The sequence below is a fragment of the Rhinoraja longicauda genome, chromosome 1 (genome assembly GCF_053455715.1).
Source record: "Rhinoraja longicauda isolate Sanriku21f chromosome 1, sRhiLon1.1, whole genome shotgun sequence".
Taxonomy (NCBI): domain Eukaryota; kingdom Metazoa; phylum Chordata; class Chondrichthyes; order Rajiformes; family Arhynchobatidae; genus Rhinoraja; species Rhinoraja longicauda.
In genome coordinates this window covers 2,094,069-2,115,256 of record NC_135953.1, presented here as the reverse complement: position 1 = coordinate 2,115,256, position 21,188 = coordinate 2,094,069, and the positions used below count along the sequence as shown (strand labels likewise).

General features: G+C 46.1%; 3 protein-coding genes across 3 annotated transcripts in view; 2 read left to right on the top strand and 1 right to left on the bottom strand.

Annotated features, from left to right (window-relative positions):
* LOC144595331 (retinol dehydrogenase 11-like) overlaps positions 1-21,188 on the bottom strand; it is a 379,579-nt gene that overhangs the window by 74,044 nt on the left and 284,347 nt on the right. The window lies entirely within an intron of this gene.
* LOC144595043 (interferon-induced very large GTPase 1-like) overlaps positions 1-21,188 on the top strand; it is a 271,628-nt gene that overhangs the window by 214,277 nt on the left and 36,163 nt on the right. The gene's annotated exons all lie outside the window — the stretch shown is intronic.
* LOC144598448 (interferon-induced very large GTPase 1-like) lies at positions 12,444-18,446 on the top strand. The gene is given in 1 exon segment (XM_078408592.1): positions 12,444-18,446. A coding segment is annotated over 1 exon segment (5,982 nt). The 5' UTR covers positions 12,444-12,464.

The following is a 21,188-nucleotide window of genomic DNA, read 5'->3' as shown; positions in this document are numbered from 1 at the left end:
AAATTTGCAGATGATACAAAGCTGGGTAGTAGTGTGAACTGTGAGGAAGATGCTATGAGGTTGCAGGGTGACTTGGACAGGTTGTGTGAGTGGGCGGATGCATGGCAGATGCAGTTTAATGTGGATAAGTGTGAGGTTATCCACTTTGGTGGTAAGAATAGGAAGGCAGAGTATTATCTGAATGGTGTCAAGTTAGGAACAGGGGACGTACAACGAGATTTGGATATCCTAGTGCATCAGTCACTGAAAGGAAGCATGCAGGTACAGCAGGCAGTGAAGAAAGCCAATGGAATGTTGGTCTTCATAACAAGAGGAGTTGAGTATAGGAGCAAAGAGGTCCTTCTACAGTTGTACAGGGCCCTAGTGAGACCGCACCTGGAGTACTGTGTGCAGTTTTGGTCTCCAAATTTGAGGAAGGATATTCTTGCTATTGAGGGCATGCAGCGTAGGTTTACTAGGTTAATTCCCGGAATGGCGGGACTATCATATGTTGAAAGACTGGAGCGACTAGGCTTGTATACACTTGAATTTAGATGAGAGGAGATCTTATCGAAACGTATAAGATTATTAAGGGGTTGGACACGTTAGAGGCAGGAAACATGTTCCCAATGTTGGGGGAGCCCAGAACAAGGGGCCACAGTTTAAGAATAAGAGGTAGGCCATTAGAACTGAGATGAGGAAAAACTTTTTCAGTCAGAGAGTTGTGAATCTGTGGAATTCTCTGCCTCAGAAGGCAGTGGAGGCCAATTCTCTGAATGCATTCAAGAGAGAGCTGGATAGAGCTCTTAAGGATAGCGGAGTCAGGGGGTATGGGGAGAAGGCAGGAATGGGGTACTGATTGAGAATGATCAGCCATGATCACATTGAATGGCGGTGCTGGCTCGAAGGGCCGAATGGCCTCCTCCTGCACCTTTTGTCTATTGTTTATAGATCATCGATAGGTGATGTTTTGTGTCTGGGCCCTTCTTCAGACTAATTGTAGGGGGAGTGGAAAAGAAAACTAGAAGTGAGAAGAGGGGGCCAGACAAATCACGGCCTCAGATAAGGGTTTTACCTGACATTGAAGCAGATAGACGAGCTACCATCCACCTCATTGGAGACCCACGGACTATCTTTAATCGGACTTTACTGCACTAAACATTATTCCTTTTTATCCACTATCTATACACTGTGAACGACTCAATGTAATCATGTCTGGTCTTTCTGCTGACTGGATACCATGCAAAAAAAATGTTTTTCACTGTACCTCAGTAGATGTGACAATAAACAAAACTAAAAACTAAAGGTGTAAGCTCAAAAGAAACACATAACTGTGAATCTAATTGAAGGACATTTGGTGGAAGGGGTGGGGAAGTGGAATAAACCGGTGCAGGATCAGCAAGGGTTCAGGGCAAGGGAGTGGGTGGGGGAGAAACTAAGCGGGGGGGGGGGGGGGGGGGGGCTGCTGGTGGAGGGGTGGGGGGGAAGGGAGGTGCTTCGAGGTTACCTTAAATTGGAGAATTCAGTGTTCATACTGTTGGGTGGTAAGCTACCCAAGTAGAATATGAGGTGCTGTTTCTCCAGTTAACGTGTGGCCTCACTCTGGCAATGGAGGAGGCCAAGGACAGAAAGGTCAGTTGGGGATGGGGAGCTAAACTGGATAGCAACCGGGAGATCCAGTGGGCCTTGGCGGGCCAAGCACAAGTTTTTGGCCAAGCGGTTGCCAAGTCTATGCTTGGTTTCGCCAGTGAACAAGAGACAACATTGGGAACACAGGATGCAGTAGATGAGGTTAGAGGAGGTACATGTGAACCTCTGTCTCACCTGGACCCCACTGTTGAGGTTCCTGGATGGAGTCAAAGGGGGGAGGGAGGACAGGTGTTACATTTTGGATGTCCTAATACGGAAAGCCCCATCTTGGGAGCAGGTGTGGTGGAGACCGAGAAATGGAGAGTTGGGGATAGCATCTTTGCAAGAGGCAGGGTGGGTTGTTGCACAATCCAGTTAACTGGGTGTTGGTAGGTTTGCAGTCAATGATAGTCTGTCCCCTGTGATGGAGACAGAGAGATCAAGTAAGGGGAAAGGGGTCAACGATAGTCCAGGTGAATTTGAGGGCAGGGTGGAAGTTACTGGTGAAGTTAATGAAGCCCATGAGTTCTGCACGGTTGCAGGAGGCAGCCCCGATGCAGTTGTACATATTTGGATGTTTCAGCCTTTCCTTTAACACTCACATGCTCAGCCCCACTATCATTGAGAATGCCTAGAAGTCTCTTCAGCTGCTAATTATCCACTATGTTTAAGGAACAGATTAAGGCAATTTGGCCCATCAAGTCTACTCCACTATTCAATGATGGCTGATCTATACTGAACACCCTGATCAGCCATCCAAGATGACTGAACATTCTCATAAATCTCCTCTAGCTGCCTACCAGTTTAATGACATTCTTCCTAATGCAGAGCAACGAGAAATGTACACTGTGCTTTAAATGTGACCTTACTAACGTCTTGTTCTTGATTAGTACGGGTATAAGGGGTTATGGGAAGAAGGCAGGAGAATGGACTTAGGAGGGAGATCAGCCATGAATGAATGGCGGAGTAGACTCGATGGGCCGAATGGCCTAATTCTGCTCCTATCACTTATGACCTCACGAACATGACATCCCAACTCCCGTTCTCAGTACATTGACCGATGTGCTGTCAACTGATTGCCGAATAGACCAACATCCTTCCTACAGCAGAGCAACCAGAAGTGTACACAGTAGTTTACATGTGGCCTTACCAACATCTTGCACAGCTGTAACATGACAGCCCAACTCATGAGAGGAATAGTTCGGGTAGATGCACAGAGTCTCTTGCCCAGAGTAGGGGAATCGAGAAGCAGAGGGCATAGGTTCAAGGTGAAGGGGAAAAGAATTTATAGAAATCTGAGGGGTGACTTTTTAACACAAAGGGTGGTGGGTGTATGGAACGAACTGCCAGAGGAGGTAGTTGAAACAGTTGGGCCTGTTTCCATACCGTATGACTCTCTCACCTCTCCTGGAGCTAATACCCCCTAATCCAGGAATCATTCTGGTAAACCTCAGCACCTTTCCAAAGCCTCCACATCCTTCTTGTAATGGGGTGACCAGAGCTGCACACAGTACTCCAAATGCAGTTAATCAAAGTCCCATAAAGCTGTATCATGACTTTCTGGTCCCTGATACTCAATGCCTTGACCTATGATTGTAAGCATGCCTTCTTTCCCACTCAATCTACTTAAGTTGCCATTTCCAGGTAGTTATGAACTTGGACCCCAAGATTCCTCAATGCCATTCATTGTATATTTCCCCTTACATTTGATCTCCCAAATTGCAGCACTTCACACTTGTTTGTATTAAACTCCATCAGCCATTTCTCCAACCATTTCTGTAGCTAATCTATATCCCGCCCGATACCTTGACAGCCTTCCTCACAGTCAACGACCCCAACAATCTCAGTGGCATCTGCAAACTTAATAACCAACCCGCCTATGTTTACATCCAGGTCATTTTTATATATCATAAACAGAAGGTTATGTTAACATTGTATAACATCTTGGTCAGCTCCCGACTATATGGAATAGAATGTACAACTCTCGCTCCCCACATGACACAACCTTGGTCTACTAAGAGTTTGTTCCTACATACAAAGAATGGTTTCAGTTCTGCCTCTGAATTCGGCAATTTGTTTGGCCATCCATTTGTAATATATTCCTGCACTCTTGCCAAAAATCTGTCAGTGCGAGTAGCCTTCTGAATGTCCCCTGATGTGATAGGTAACTCAGAACGAGAGAAGTAAAACAAGTCCTCTCTGTTTGGGGTAACCTCCGATTCCAAAGGTAATCTAGACATGGCATCAGCATTGGTGTGCTCTGCTGCCTTACGATACTGAATATCATACTGGTATGCAGACAATATCAATGCCCATCTTTGCATTCTGGCTGCTGCCAGAGTTGGTATGTGTGCTTTTGGATTTAGGATCACTGTCAACGGCTGGCGATCTGTCTCGATTACAAACCTTCCACCATACAAGTATTTGTGAAACCTCCTAACGCCAAAAATCAATGCAAGAGCCTCTCGCTCTATTTGCGCATAATTTCTCTCATTGGCATTGAGTGTTCTAGACGCAAATGCTATTGGCCTTTCCTCTCCATTTTCTAACACATGAGAGATCACAGCACCAACACCATATGGTGAAGAATCACATGCTAACTTCATCTGCTTATTGATATTGTAATGAACAAGCATTGAACTCTCTGCCAACTGAGCTTTACATGACTTGAAAGCTTGATCACATTTACGTGTCCACTTCCATGGTACATCTTTCCTCAAAAGCTCATTCAAGGGATGTAAACAGGTGGACAGATATGGCACAAACTTCCCATATGGCACTAATCCTAAAAAGGATCGGATCTCAGATATGTTTCTGGGAGTGGGTGCATTCTTGATCGCATTGTGGTGGCTCCCAAGGGTTGGGCCATACCACTACTGACCCCTCGGCACGGGAATGGACGGGTCCAGGGGGGCGGCGCTTAGCTATGGGTATAAAGGACGAGGTTTTAGGCGCGATCGCTCTCTGGCAGACTCGACTGGTCTAGTGAACGTAATAAACACATCCCTGCCGAAATACTCGGCTCCTCGCCTTTATTTTGGGCTTTTTCGACGCGCCACAATTGGTGACCCCGACGGTCCATTGCTGAAATAATGGACTCAAAATGGAAATGTCCGGCTCACAGGCCGATCAGGCCGCAGCTGTAGACGTGGTTTCCATCAAACTGCCGACATTCTGGACCACCCAGCCTCGCGTTTGGTTTCCAAGCGGAGGCTCAGTTCCAGCTGTGGGGCATCACGACGGACGACACCCATTTTTTTCACCTGGTGGGAGCCCTTGACCAGGATACGGCCGAGGAGGTCACAGAGTTCCTCGAGGACCCACCGGCCCACGATAAGTATAAAGCCCTTTAGGAGCTGCTGCTCCAAACCTATGGACTTACCAGGATGGAACAGGCTGAAAGGCTCCTCCACATGCCAGGCCTAGGCGACCGGCGCCCATCAAGCCTCCTCAAAGAGATGGTCGCGCTATTTGATGGGCACAGGCCGTATTCGAGTATACCTACCTGCACCTGCTCATTGGGCTTGTGTTCTTGTGTTCTTGGATGCTGAAGGGTGACTTTACAGAAGTTAACAAAACCATGAGGGGCAAAGATAAGGTGGATGGTCAGAGTAATTTCCCTGGTATTGGGAAGTTTAAAACTGGAGGGCACAGGGTTTAAGTAAGAGGGGGAAGATTTAAAGGGGTAACATTCTCACACAGCTTTTCAATGTTGTAATATCTGTACAGCATGGAAACAAGCCCTTCAGCCCAAATCGTCCATGCGGACCAAGTTACAAACTGAGTTCGTCCCAGAAGCCCGTGCCTGGTCCAGTCTCTCCAAACTTTCCTATCAATCTACCCTGTCTAAATATCTTAAAACATTGTTATTTTACCTGCCTCTACTAGCTTCTCTGACAGGTAAAATGACAATGTTTAAAAATATTTGGACAAGTAAATAGATTGGAAAGGTTTGGAGGGACAGGGACCAAGTTACTAACTCAGTAACCTGGTGAGCATGGACAAGTTGGGCGAAGGGCTTGTTTTAATGCTGTTTAGCTCTATGATTCTAACAGTCACGTGGTTTCTGTGAAAAGCAAAGGATGTGGTTGGGGTCGGGTGAAACTGAAAGCACTGAAGCTCTCAGTAAAACAGAGCACACCCAGCTGCATGGATAGGCAAGGTTCAAAGGGTTTTGGGCCAAACATGAGAAAATGGGACCAGCTTAGATGGTCGGTATCGTGGTCAGTATGGACATATTGGGCTGAAGGGTCTGTGACCGTGCTGTATGACTCTAAGCAGGCCCTTTGCATCAAATTGCATCTGTTTTCTTGCAAAGATTCTGACCAGTAAAGCAGATGAACTTAGCACTGATCAGCATGTGGGAATATGGTAATTTGCAATCACTGAGACATAGTTGAAAGACTAGCAACTAGCAAGTAACTAGCTGCCTGTAGCTGAAACCTTCCAATCCAAGCATCATTCTGGAAAAACCTCTCTGAACCCTTTCCAAAGCCTCTGCCTGCAATGAGACGACCAGAACTGCAGGCAATACTCCAAACGGGACCTAAGCAAAGTTCAATAAAGCTGCATGATGATTTCCTGACTCTTATACCCATGTACAGACCTGTAAAAGCAAGCATACTATAGACTGAGGATAAAGATTGTAATCTAAAAAAGTTACAGTGAGGTGATCACACCTCAGTAACAGGCAGTGTAACCATGTGCCCATCAAAAACTTTCTTAAATGCCACTGTCGTATCTGCCTCCAGTATCAGCACATTCCAGGCATTCACCACTGCTCTGTGTAAAAAAACATGCCCAGCACATCTACTTTAAACTTTGTCCCTCTCCCCTTAAAACTATGGCTTCTAAAATTTGATATTTCCATTCTGTGAAAAGGGTTCTGAATATTGACTTTATCTATGCCTCTCTTAATTTCACACACTTAACCAAGTCTCCCTTCAACCTCTGATGGTCCAGAGAAAACAATGCAAATCGGTCCAAATGTAAACACAGAGTGCTGGAGTAACTCAGTGGGTCAGGCAGCATCTCTGGAGAACATGGATAGGTGATGTTTGTGTCTGGGCCCTTCTTCAGACTGATTGTAGGGGGAGTGGAAAAGAAAACTAGATGTGAGAAGAGGGGGCCAGACAAATCACGGCCTCAGGTAAGGGTTTTACCTGACATTGAAGCAGATAGATGAGCTACCATCCAATAGACAATAGGTGCAGGAGGAGGCCATTCGGCCCTTCGAGCCAGCACCGCCATTCAATATGATCATGGCTGATCATTGTCAATCAGTACCCCATTCCTGCCTTCTCCCCATACCGCCTGACTACGCTATCCTTAAGAGCTCTATCTAGCTCTCTCTTGAATGCATTCAGAGAATTGGCCTCCACTGCCTTCTGAGGCAGAGAATTCCACAGATTCACAACTCGCAGACTGAAAAAGTTATTCCTCATCTCACTTCTAAATGGCCTACCCCTTATTCTTAAACTGTGGCCCCTTGTTCTGGACTCCCCCAACATTGGGAACATGTTTCCTGCCTCTAACATTTCCAACCCCTTAATAATCTTATACGTTTCGATAAGATCTCCTCTCATCCTTCTAAATTCCAGTGTATACAAGCCTAGTCACTCCAGTCTTTCAACATATGACAGTCCCGCCATTCCGGGAATTAACCTAGTGAACCTACGCTGCACGCCCTCAATAGCAAGAATATCCTTCCTCAAATTTGGAGACCAAAACTGCACACAGTACTCCAGGTGCGGTCTCACTAGGGCCCTGTACAACTGCACACAGTACTCCAGGTGCGGTCTCACTAGGGCCCTGTACAACTGCAGAAGGACCTCATTGATATCCACCTCATTGGAGACCCGCGGACTATCTGCACCAAACATTATTCCTTTTTATCCACTATCTATACACTGTGGACAACTCGATAGTAATCAGGTCTAGTCTTACTGCTGACTGGATACCATGCAAAAAAAATGTTTTTTACTGTACCTCGGTAGACTTGACAATAAACAAAACTAAAAACTAAAGGTGTAAGCTCAAAAGAAACACATAACTGCAATCTGTGAATCTAATTGAAGGACATTTGGTGGAAGGGGTGGGGAAGTGGAAGAAACCGGTGCAGGATCAGCAAGGGTTCAGGGCAAGGGAGTGGGTGGAGGGGAAACTACGTGGGGGGGGCTGCTGGTGGAGGGGTGGGGGGGAAGGGAGGTGCTTAGAGAAGTTACCTTAAATTGGAGAATTCAGTGTTCATACTGTTGGGTGGTAAGCTACCCAAGTAGAATATGAGGTGCTGTTTCTCCAGTTAACGTGTGGCCTCACTCTGGCAATGGAGGAGGCCAAGGACAGAAAGGTCAGTTGGGGATGGGGAGCTAAAATGGATAGCAACCGGGAGATCCAGTGGGCCTTGGCGGGCCAAGCACAAGTTTTTGGCCAAGCGGTTGCCAAGTCTATGCTTGGTTTCGCCAGTGAACAAGAGACAACATTGGGAACACAGGATGCAGTAGATGAGGTTAGAGGAGGTGCACGTGAACCTCTGTCTCACCTGGACCCCATTGTTGAGGTTCCTGGATGGAGTCAAAGGGGGGAGGGAGACGGACAGGTGTTACATTTTGGATGTCCTAATACGGAAAGCCCCATCTTGGGAGCAGGTGTGGTGGAGACCGAGAAATGGAGAGTTGGGGATAGCATCTTTGCAAGAGGCAGGTTGGGTTGATGTACAGTCCAGTTAACTGGGTGTTGGTAGGTTTGCAGTCAATGATAGTCTGTCCCCTGTGATGGAGACAGAGAGATCAAGTAAGGGGAAAGGGGTCAACGATAGTCCAGGTGAATTTGAGGGCAGGGTGGAAGTTAGTGGTGAAGTTAATGAAGCCCATGAGTTCTGCACCGTTGCAGGAGGCAGTTGTCAATGTCAGAGTCACAGAGTGATACAGCGTGGAAACAGGCCCTTCGGCCCAACTCGCCCACATCAGCCAACATGTCCCAGCTAGTCCCACCTGCCTGCGTTTGGTCCATATCCCTCCAAACCTGTCCTATCCATGTACCTGTCTTGGATGTAGCAGAGAAAGAGTTGGGGATGGTGCAGATATACGCCTGGAACAAATATTGTTCAATGTAACAACAAAAAGACAGATAGTTGGGTTCATACAAGTACCCATGACTACACCTTTAACTTGGAGAAAGTGAGAGGAATGGAAAGAGAAGTTGTTGGGAGTGAGGACAAGTTCTGTTAGGCAGGGGAGAGGAGAATTGGTTGAGTCTGTTCAAGGAAGAAACGAAGGTCCTGAGACCTTCCAAATGGCAGTAGATGGACAACTCCCATCTGGGAACTTGGTCAAATGTTGCCAGCTATGATTTGTCCATCCCCCCTCTTTTCTCTTCCAGCTTTTTCCTGCTCCCCCTGCAATCAGTCTGATGATTCCTGACCCTAAACGTTATCTATCCATTCTCTCCAGAGAGATGCAACCTGACCCATTAAGTTCCTTAGCATTTTCGTTCAGTGTAGTTTATTGTCACGTGTACTGAGGCACAGTGAAAAGCTTTTGTTGTGTGCTAATCAGTCAGCAGAAAGCATTTTGTGCTCTCCCGAGATGCTGCCTGACCTGCTGAGTTATTCCAGCATTTTGTGAATAAGCAGAAAGACAATACATGATTACAATCGATCCATTTACAGTGTATAGATCATGATAAGGGAATAATGTTCAGTACAAGGTAAAGCCAGAAAAGTCCGATTGAGGATAGTCCGAGGGTCACCAAAGAGGTAGATAGTAGTTCAGCAGATAGAAACTCAGTAGGTAGCAGTTTTGTGTCCATCCCAGATATAAACCAACATATGCAGTTCTGTGTTATTCCAAATCTGTCCAACTCTCTTTGTCACTCCTCCCCCCTACCCAGCCATCACTCTGGTAAATCACTGTACTCTTTCCAAAGCTTTCACATCTTCCTCTATTTGGGCAATCAGAACTACTCAGAGGATTGAAGGGGGACCTCATTGAAACATGCAGAATAGAGAAAGGCTTGGATAGAGTGGATGTAGAGAGGATGTTTCCACTAGTGGGAGAGTCTAGGACTAGAGGTTAAAGCCTCCGAATTAAAGGGGGCTTTCAGGGAGGAGATGAGGAGGAATTTATTGAGTTAGAGGGTGGTGAATCGTGGAATTCTTTGCCACAAAAGGCTGTGGAGGCTGTCAATGGATATTTTTTAAGGCAGAGACAGATAAATTCTTGATTAGTTTGGGTGACAGGCAGTGTTGCAGTGCTCATTTCTTTGGTGCCAGAGCTGTCACTGGTGCCGGAGCGGCTGCTGTTAAATTTCCCGCTGGTTAAAATTCCCCTCTGTTTATTTTGGCTTTTTTTTTACAGAGGTGCCGTAGTGGCGCTCTGGTGAGCTCCGTCCGGCAACATTGCACCCCTGGTGTCAGGGGTTCTGGGGAGAAGGCAGGAGAATGGGGTTAGGAGGAAGAGAGAGATCAGCCATAATTGAATGGGGGTGTAGACTTGATGGGCCAATTGGACTAATTCTGCTTCTATCACTTACGACCTTGTGACCTACTCCAGAAATGGCCTAACCAAGTCCTATAAAGCTGCATCATGACTTCCTGACTCTTATACTGAGTGCCCTGACCTACGAAGGCAAGCGTATCATATTGCTCATTTACCTCTCTATCTACTTGTGTTGCCATGTTCAGGGACTTATGAACTTGGACAAGATCTCTGCACATCAATGTTGTTAAGGGTCATGCTATTAATGGTATACTTTCCTCTTGCATTTGACCTCACACTATCTCACATCAAACTCCATCCGCTATTTTCCAACCCACTTCTGCAGCTGATCAACATCTCACATTATACTTTGACAGACTTCCTCAGTCTGTGACCGCAGCAATCTTGGTGTCATCTGCAAATTACTAACCGGCCCATCTGCATAGGGCAGGTATAGACAAATGGGAATGAGGCAGTTAAGAATCCAGATGACCAAATCACCGTGGTGCATCTTAAATTTCTGTATCTGTGTAACATGGGGGACTTCAGTTCAGTTTATTGTCATGTGTACTGAGGTTCCGCTTTTGTTGCATGCTAACAAGTCAGCAGAAAGACAATACATGATACAATCGCGCCATTTACAATGTAAAGATACATGTTAAGGGAATAATGTTTAGTACAAGGTAGAGCCAGTAAAGTCTGATCAAAGTTAGTCTGAGGGTCACCAATGAGGTCGATAGTCGTTCAGGGCTGTTCTCTGGTTGTGGTAGGATGATTCAGTTGCCTGATAGCAGGTTGGAAGAAACTGTCCCTGAATCTGGAGGTGTGCGTTTACACACACCTATACTTTTGCATGATGGGAGAGGGGAGAAGAGGGAGTGGCCAGGATGTGATTATGCTGCTGGCCTTGCCGAGGCAGCATGAGGTATAAATGGAGTCAATGGAAGAGAGGTTGGTTTGTGCGATGATCTGGGCTGTGTCCACAATTCACTGCAAAATTCCTTGCGGTCTTGGATGGAGCTATTCCCAAACCAAACTGTGATGCATTCCAATAAGCTGGTGAGATTTGTTGGGGACATTATTGTTGGGAATTTTGAAAATTATAAGGAAGATGAGTAGATTATAATATGGTTAGCCCTCGAGTTCACAAACTGGGGAAGCATGGTGGGAAAGACGGCCAACATAGAATGTTAGGCTTCACAATACAGTTTGTGAAAAATAGCTAAAACTAATACATTATGCTGAAAAGCAGGGTTCCTTATTTATTGAGGGTGGGAGAGTCCTTTGTAGTTCTAGATAGGTTCTTATCTGTTGCAATCTGCAGATTACAGCTGCTCTTTGCAACTGTGTTAAAAAGTGGAGTACACAGGACCCTCCAGTTCACAGGAACTGGTCCAGAGTCGAGAGAACATTGGAAAATGATCACCAATGCATCCATGATTTCTAGGGCCACCTCCTTGAGTACTCGTTTCCCATTATAAATTCACCTGTTTCTGATTGTAAAGGACCTACATTTGTCTTCACTAATCTTTTCCTTTTTTTACATATCTAAAGTCGCTTTTACAGACAGTTTTTATATTACCCACAAGCTTTCTTTCATGCTCTTTTTTCCCCCTCTTAATTAACCCCTTTGTCCTCTGTTGAATTCTAAATTTCTCCCAGTCCTCCGGTTTGCTGTTTCCTCTGACCAATTTATATGCCTCTTCCCTGGATTTAACACTATCCTTGATTTCCTTCATTAGCCACAGTTGAGCCTCCTTCCCCATTTTATTTTTTTGCCAAACATGGATGAACAATTTTTGGAGTTCATCCATCCGATCTTTAAATCTTTGCCATTGCATCTCCACCGTCAATTTGCCAGTCTATCCTAGCCAATTCCCGTCTCCTACCTTCAAAGTCTCCTTTCTTGAAATACAGGACCCGAGTCTCAGAATTAAATCATGTCACTCTCCTACTAATGCAGAATTCCTCCATATTATGGTCACTATTGCCCAAGGGGCTTTGCACAGAGATCGCTAGCTAATCCTTCCTCATTACACAATACCCAGTCTAGAATGGCATGTCCTCTAGTCGGTTCCTCTACATATTGGCTTAAAAAACCATCCCGTATACATTCCAGAAAATCCTCCTCCTCAGCGCTGTTACCAATTTGGTTGGCCCAATCTACATGTAGATTATGCCTCAGAAGGCAGTGGAGGCCAATTCTCTGAATGCATTCAAGAGAGAGCTAAATAGAGCTCTTAAGGATAGCGGAGTCAGGGGGTATGGGGAGAAGGCAGGAACGGGGTACTGATTGAGAATGATCAGCCAAACTGTCACTGGTGTCCATGCGGGAGGTATCCTGGGATAAACGAGGATCTTCTTTGGCGATTTCTCCAAATGATCCTCTCAGCTAATTCACTGGCGAGGAATCCTGAATGGCCCCCTGCTCAGTCTTCAAAAGACAACAACGATGACGTAGACGATTTCAGCCATTTGTTTCTTGCACAAGGGACCAGAGATTCTGGGATGAACCCTCTGGATATCATTGCTGCCATTTTCCTCTGTGCCGACCACTCTCTCCAACAGGAACTGATGCTGAAGATGTCTCTGTGCCAACTTGCATTGCCTTTTCTGCTGCCGGAAGGGCACAGTTACCCCAGGGACAAGGTGAGGGGACCCATGGAAGGGCCTGGTGCCACCCTTCTCCTCTGGGCCATGAGGCCCATTGTTAAAATGTGGTGCCCACAATCTCCCCCAGGGTGCAGCCGCGTTGTGGAGATGCCCATCGTGACAGCACCCGTGCCAACGGTCTCCTTCCTCAGACTCGGAAGGTGCACGGTGTCCAAATCCAGAGTCCTCAATCTCACCTTGAGCCAGACCCAGCTGCAGCAGAACATCTTCCTGCACTCCGGGATGGAATGTGGGAATGTGCCCCGTGGGATATCGGATGGGATGGCTGAGATTAGCTGGTATCTACCTTCTGGGAAGAGCAACACAGACATTTTCCCAGAGGCTGCTGCATTCATCAACCTCCGAGGTGATGCTGAAACTTACCAGGGACACACTCGGTTTCAGGCAAAAGTCTCTGCTGCTCTCTTTATTTTCATTGACGTTATCGGTGAGACGGAAAGAGAATTCCTCACCTCTCTCGCACAGTCACCGGAAAAACTCTTTCTGATAGTGAACACTCGTATCAGTGAGAAGCACATCACCCCTGAGCAGGTAAAGAAACTGTTCAAAGATCTGAAGTTACAACCTCAACAATGCATTGTTCGGACAAATGTAAACGAGGCCGAACTTGTGGAAAAACTATGTTCTCAGATAAAAGAAGTGATTCCCATGAGTGACGGGGACCAGAGCTTCCTGAGTCTGGAACAAATGGGTGACATTGCGAGAGAAAGTGGGATTCAGGTCGATGAACATCAGCCTGAAATACAACGGGCCAAGGACCTGACGTCCAAACCACAGAGAGAGGCCGACCCTGGAGATGGCAGGGAACCAGAGGATCCATGTCACCAGCATTCACCGGGTCTCCCAGAGGGAATGATTGGTGTTGCACCGCCTGGAAATAACCAGGCTGAAAATCGGAGCCCTCCACAACTAGTGAGGGATTTGGGTTTACAGGATCATTATCCTCACAAACTGTCACTGGTGTCCATGCGGGAGGTATCCTGGGATACACTGGACGACAGCAAACCAACTCGACCAGAAGATCTTCCTTGGCAATTTCTCCAAATGATCCTCTCAGCTAATTCACTGGCGAGGAATCCTGAATGGCCCCCTGCTCAGTCTTCAAAAGACAACAAAGATGACGTAGAAGATTTCAGCCATTTGTTTAGTGCACAAGGGCCAGGAGATTCTGGGATGAACCCTCTGGATATCATTGCTGCCATTTTCCTCTGTGCCGACCACTCTCTCAAACAGGAACTGATGCTGAAGATGTCTCTGTGCCAACTTGCATTGCCCTTTCTGCTGCCAGAAGGGCACAGTTACCCCAGGGACAAGGTGAGGGGACCCATGGAAGGGCCTGGTGCCACCCTTCTCCTCTGGGCCATGAGGTCCATTGTTAAAATGTGGTGCCCACAATCTCCCACAGGGGGCAGCCGCGTTGTGGAGATGCCCATCGTGACACCACCCGTGCCAACTGTCTCCTTCCTCAGACTCGGAAGGTGCACGGTGTCCAAATCCAGAGTCCTCAATCTCACCTTGAGCCAGACCCAGCTGCAGCAGAACATCTTCCTGCACTCTGGGATGAAATGTGGGAATGTGCCCCGTGGGATATCGGATGGGATGGCTGAGATCAGCTGGTATCTACCTTCTGGGAAGAGCAACATGGAAATATTCCCAGATGCTGCTGCATTCATCAACCTCCGAGGTGATGCTGAAACTTACCAGGGACACACTCGGTTTCTGGCAAAAGTCTCTGCTGCTCTCTTTATTTTCATTGACGTTATCGGTGAGACGGAAAGAGAATTCCTCACCTCTCTCGCACAGTCACCGGCAAAACTCTTTCTGATAGTGAACACTTACATCAGTGAGAAACACATCACCCCTGAGCAGGTAAAGAAACTGTTCAAAGATCTGAAGTTACAACCTCAACAATGCATTGTTCGGACAAATGTAAACGAGAACAAACTTGTGGAAAAACTACGTTCTCAGATAGAACAAGTGATTCTAATGAGGGACAGGGACCAGAGCTTCCTGAGTCTGGAACAAATGGGTGACATTGCGAGGGAAAGTGGGATTCAGGTCGATGAACATCAGCCTGAAATACAACGGGCCAAGGACCTGACCAAAATACTGGGCAGTCTTGACTCAGCAGACATCACTGGGTATAAAAAGAGAGTGCTACCCTTTCATGGAGAGCTCTGGCAAGGGCTGTCTAAAGTTGAGAAAGAGAAGTCTCGGATGAAACTCCGTGGGGACAGAACCACAGAGATGTATAACCACGAGCTGGACCAAGAGAAGAAAAGAATCCGGGAAGCTCAGCTCAGACAGAGCCTGTCGGAGGAGATGCAGATGTTCATTGACCACCTCACCGGTCCTGGTGGGGATGACAGGGCCATTTCCTTGCAGTGGCTGAAGCTGATGCTGGACAGTAAATCAAGGGAAATCATGGCAGGGTTGCGAAGGGATTATAAAGAACTGAGCAAAGACTCAATGCAGAAGGTCAAGGAGCTGAAGGACATGGATCAGAAGATGACTGATAGTTCCCTGGGCCTTGAGCATTTCATGAGGGAACTGGGTCAGGTTTATGAACTCTCAGTGACACAACACAACATCAAGCAACAAACACAGATCCTCCCACATGTGCTTCAGTTACCGGGTGTTGCTGCTGAACTGTTGCCGGATGGGTTCCCACTGGAGCTCATTGATGGAGATGTCTCCAACGTTCCTGTTTCATGGATCACTGCTGTACTGGAAGCAGTGGCTGAGAAGGTGGGACGTGCTTCCCGAGTGTTTGTACTGACAGCGATTGGAGTTCAGAGCACGGGCAAGTCCACGCTCCTCAATACAATGTTCTGTTTGCGGTTTGCTGTGAGCAGCGGCAGATGTACTCGAGGGGCCTACATGCAGCTGATGAAGGTCACAGGGAACCTGGCGGAGGAGCTGGGCTGTGACTTCATCGTGGTCATTGACACGGAGGGGTTGAGAGCTCCAGAACTTGCAACACTAACAGACAGCTATGAACACAACAATGAGCTGGCAACATTCGTGGTGGGATTAAGCAACATAATGTTGGTAAACATAGGCATGGAAAACATCGCAGAGATGAAAGATATTTTACAGATTGTCATTCATTCCTTACTCCGTATGAAGCAGACGGGGAAAAGACCAAAGTGTATATTTGTCCACCAGAATGTTGGGGATGTGAGTGCACACGATCAGAATCTGAGAGGCCTTCAGAAACTCCTGGAACAGCTGGATAAGATGACAGAGGCTGCAGCAAAACTGGAGAAGCTGGAGGGAGTAACGTTCCGTGATGTGATGGACTACGATGCTGACAAGGACAACTGGTACATCCCTGGTCTGTGGCAAGGTACGCCCCCAATGGCTGCCGTCAACACTGGCTACAGTGAACACGTCTTCCAACTGAAGAACAGTCTCATTCAATGTTTACTCAAAGGGAAACCAGAACAAGGAGCTCTCACAATCCCAGACTTCACCAAATGGGTGACTGGGCTCTGGGAGCAGGTGAAACATGAGAATTTCATTTTCTGCTTCCAGAACAGTCTGTTCGCAGAGGCTTACAACCAGCTCTCTGTGATGTACAAGGGCTGGGAGTGGGAGCTCCGCAAATATACACACTCCTGGGGAAATGAGGCTGAAAACACAGTAAACAATGCCAGTGGTGACGTCAACCTACTGCTCCAAACACTGGAACGTGAGATCAGGACGGAGATTAACAAAAGGGAGGGTGAGACTCTGGATAAACTAAAATCTCTGTTTGAAAGTGGGGCTGATAACGTGCAGCTGATGGAGAAATACAGGGAGGAGTTCAAGCTCAGCATCTCCAGTTTATGTTCACGGCTTCAGTACGATTCAATACAGAGATGTAGGGATGCTGTGAACAGACGTGTGGGACTGCAGGAAGTGGATGATATCTGGAATAAATGTCACAAGCAGATCGAACAACAGGTCAAGGAGCTTTTATTAAAGTGTAAAGGGTCAAATCAGGAGTTTGGTGACAAGGAACTGCAAACTGCCTTTGGAAAGATGTGGCAAGACACACTGTCACAGATGGACTATCAGCCCTGCAGAGAAAGAAACATTGAACTGGAGATTGAAAATCTTCTCAGAGACCACACAGCAACTCAAGGGAGGGTGATTAACAAAATACTAGAAAGAAAATCTCTTAGTAAACAGGGAACCCAGTGCTTTCAAATTGAAGGGAAACGCATCAACATGACATGGATGAGAAAGTTGATAAACTGGATTAAAGATTATATCAGTCGTATCTTCCACCAATCAGATGTTAATTGGGCAGCCATGATAACACTGTCCCTCGAGGATGAATGCCATCAATGGATCAGTGACATCACAAAAATGGACATGGATTATGACATTAAATATTGTATTGAACTTTTGAATATTATAGAGGAGAAAATTAACAATATTTCACACCCAAACTTCACAATGAGTGAGGAATTCAGGGCTGAGTTTAAACTTCACCTGTGTGGTTACGCTGTACCAAGATTCCAAGAGATGCAGACAAGGTTCATCCAGAAACATGACCCGCGGCAAAGACTGGGAAACATGAAGGGTCAATACTTTGATCTCTTCATGGACATTTACACAGAGCAGGATAAGAACCAGAGACAAGCTCAACGGTTTGCACAATCTTGTTTCTTGCCAGCTCTCAGAGACGCCACCCTCAAGGCTCTCAGTGTGAACATTGTGGATGATATGAAACAAAATGACTCTGAGAGAAAGTACAGTCTCCGCAACAACTTCACTGTGGCCCTCCTGGTGCACTTGAAACAAAGGGGTACATTTGATGACTATCACCGGTATATCACTGACCTTGAGAATTTGGCCAAAGACTGGCTCCATCAGCAGGTTATTGAACACTGCAGGACACAACGTGATGGGGAGAGCACGTTTACCCAACTGGCTAAAGGAATCCTCACACAGATCACTGGGCAAGCTAAAGAGATTGTTGAGGATGCGGTGATGCATAACTTTGCTGGAAATGCTCAGAGCTTCCTGGACATGTTTGTTGAAAAGTTAAACACTAGGATCTCAATGCCCAAAGATGAAATGAACCTCGTTCTGTTTCACGGTGATGGTGATGGCAAGAAATGGGCAGAAGCAGTTCTGCCATCTATTGAAGAGGTGGAGCAGAGACTCCTCAGTGAGGTAACAGGCTGGGATGTCCAAGCAAAGATTGGAGAATTATCCATTAAATCCAGTGAAGAGCTGTTCAAAGGGTTATTCAGCTGTACTAAGAAATGTCCTTTCTGTGGGGTTTTCTGTGATTCAGAGACCCCGGTACATTCACAGCATTCTTGTAAGCAGCACAGACCTAATGGACTCAATGGCTATCGCTTCATAGAAAGTGAACATCTTGTAACTGATGTCTGCACAGCTTTAGTCGCAGGTAATGCATCGTTTAGAAATAAGGACACAAATGGAGAATTCAAACCCTACAAGGATTACCAAACTGTCAATGATTACTACAAATCCTAGACCATCCAGTGGGAGATTTCCGCACAGGCAGCATCTTATTGGAAGAGGATTTTCTACACTTTCAATAAGAAGTTTGCTGAAATATATGGATCAAAGCCTGCAGAGATCGATGAAGCCTGGAACATTGACTGGGATGTAGTGAGGGAAGATCTGAATAAGACGTATAACACAGACATTCAGTCTTGGTGAAGTCCATTTAGATGGGTTAGAGGTAGGCACAGACATACTGTCCACCTCTGAAAGAAAGAATGACAAAGTGTTGGAGTAAATCAGCAGGTCAGGCAGCATCTCAGAACATGGATCGGTGATGTTTTGGGTCAGGACCCTTCTTCAGATTGATTTAGGTTTTAGTTTTAGAGATATAGCATGGAAACAAGCCCTACAAACCTGCACATCTTTGGGATGCGGGAGGAAACCAGAGCATCCGGAATAAACCCACATGGTCACAGGGAGAAAGCACCCAAGGTCAGGATCAAAGCTGGGTCCCTGGCGCTGTGATGCAGCAGCTCTACCAGCTGTGCCACTGTGCTGCCATTATTGTAGGTAGAGGAGAAAGTTTAAGTGGTAGTAATCAGGAGTTCCTGAACAATTACACTCTGTCTGCCAAGACCTAGAGAAACTATTGGTTGCTAACCAAGAACCTCCCCCATCATCCGCTCCTCTCTCCCCTGTGCCACACCTGGACTCACTACGATTTCTCCCCTCTTTCCCCTTTCGCCTGCATTCCTTCCTCTTGCTTCACAACTTGCGACACTTTAATCATGTCTCACACAATTTGTCTTTTCATCTCTGGTCTTTGTCCACCATATGCCTATCAACCCCCTTCCCTGTATTCCTCGTTCATTTATGTAGGAAGGAACTGCAGATGCTGGTTTAAACCGAAGATCGACACACAAAAGCAGAGTCTGAAGGATCTCGACCCAAAACGTCACCCATTCCTTCTCTCCAGAGATGTTGCCTGTCCCGCTGAGTTACTCCAGCATTTAGTGTTTATCTTCCCCCTATCATTTGCCAGGCTTTGTCCTGCCCCTCCTCTCTTCCAGCTTTCTATCTCACCCCCACCTCCAAAATCAGTCTTAAAACGGGTCCCAACCCAAAACATCACCTAATTCATTCTCCAGATATGCTGCCTGTTCCACTGAGTTACTCCAGTACTTTGTGTCTTTTTTTGTAAACCAGCATCTGCAGTTCCTCATGTTAAAGTACCTCTAAAGGAAGTGGCAGAATAAATCAAACCTCATTAAAATTAAAATCTGATCATAAATCGTAAAACAATTAGCAGAGCAAAAAGTTTCAACAAATCGTTCATCGAATTAAGAAATAATTAAGAGTAATAATTACTCTATTACATAAAGAGTAAGGAATATTTATGGAGAGCCATCAGGCATTCTGGGGATGGTGGGTGGTTGTGAAAGAACAAACGGTATATATAATAAAATGAGATCTAGTGGGTAACAAGACATCTGTCTGTGTGCTGCTGGGTGTGATTGAAATGTATTTGTTAATCTGCATCTTCCTGAGATGATTGATCTATGATTGTAGTTAGACCACGTGAAGAGGGAAAAGCTCGAGTGCCTGCGGGAAAGGGGAATCAAAGGGACACCGCGCACATCAATGGGCAATTTGGTATATATGGAGTAGATGAATCATTGTTGATTACTGTATTTGAATGACTGTATTTGATGCTCTTATATACTGTACATTGAATTACTGTATTTGATGCTCTTAAATAAAGTTTTGAGTGCCTCATCCGATCTTTGTGGTGTGTTTTGGAGTTTTGTTTCACAGAGTTGGTGCCGTGACTCGGGTAGCTACGACTGAGGAAAGCAGGAGAAACACTCGTTGGATATGCGAGCAAGGAATTTCACCGTGCCTTGCCACATGTGGCAATAAAGTATTCCATTCCAATGAGTCTTGTTTAAAGACTCTGAGAGGAACTTTCCAAAGTTCACCAGATGTCACCAAGCTGAACAAATCGGGGAAAAGAAGGCTTTCAACACTGAGGCTAAGAGTGGGGTTTCCCCGGGTCACAAGTTCACAAGTTAAGGCTTCAAGGTTTCAAGGTCAAGGTCAGTTTATTGTCACATGTGCCAATTAAGGTACAGTGAAATTTGAGTTACCGGAGTAGAATTAGGCCATTCGGCCCATCGAGTCTACTCCGCCATTCAATATGCCTTCTAATCCCATTTTCCTGCCTTCTCTTCATAACCCTTGGCACCCGCTCTAATCAAGAATGTTTTCCTCTGCCTTGAATATATCCGACGGCCTCCACAGCCCTCTGTGGCAATGAGTTCCACAGATTAACTACCCTCTGACTAAAGATGTTCCCCTTCACCTCCTTTCTAAAAGAGCACCCTTTAATTCTGAGGCTATGACCTCTGGTCCTAGTCTCTCCCACTAGTGGAAACATCCTTTCCACATCCACTCCATCTATGCCTTTCATTATTCTGTAAGTTTCAATGAGGTCCCCCCTCAACCTTCTAAACTCCAGCGATTACAGGCCCAGTGCTGACAAACGCTCATCATATGTTAACCCACTCATTCCTGGAATAATTCTTGTAAACTTCCTCTGGACCCTCTTCAGAGCCAGCACATCCTTCCTCAGATATGGGCCCAAATTTGCTCACAGTACTCCAGATGCGGCCTGACCAGTGCCTTAAAGAGCCTCAGCATTGTATCTCTGTTTTTGTATTCCAGTCTTGATATAAATGCTAGCATTGAATTTGCCTTCCTTACTGCCCATTCGACTTGCAAATTAACTTTTTGGGAATCTGCATCAGCACTCCCAAGTCCCTTTGCACCTCCGATTTCTGGATTCTCTCTCCATTTAGAAAATAATCTACGCCTTTATTCCTATTACCAAAATGCCAAAGGACTCCGCCCTTTGCTATACTGAATTTCATCTGCCACTTCTCTGCCCACTCTCCTAAT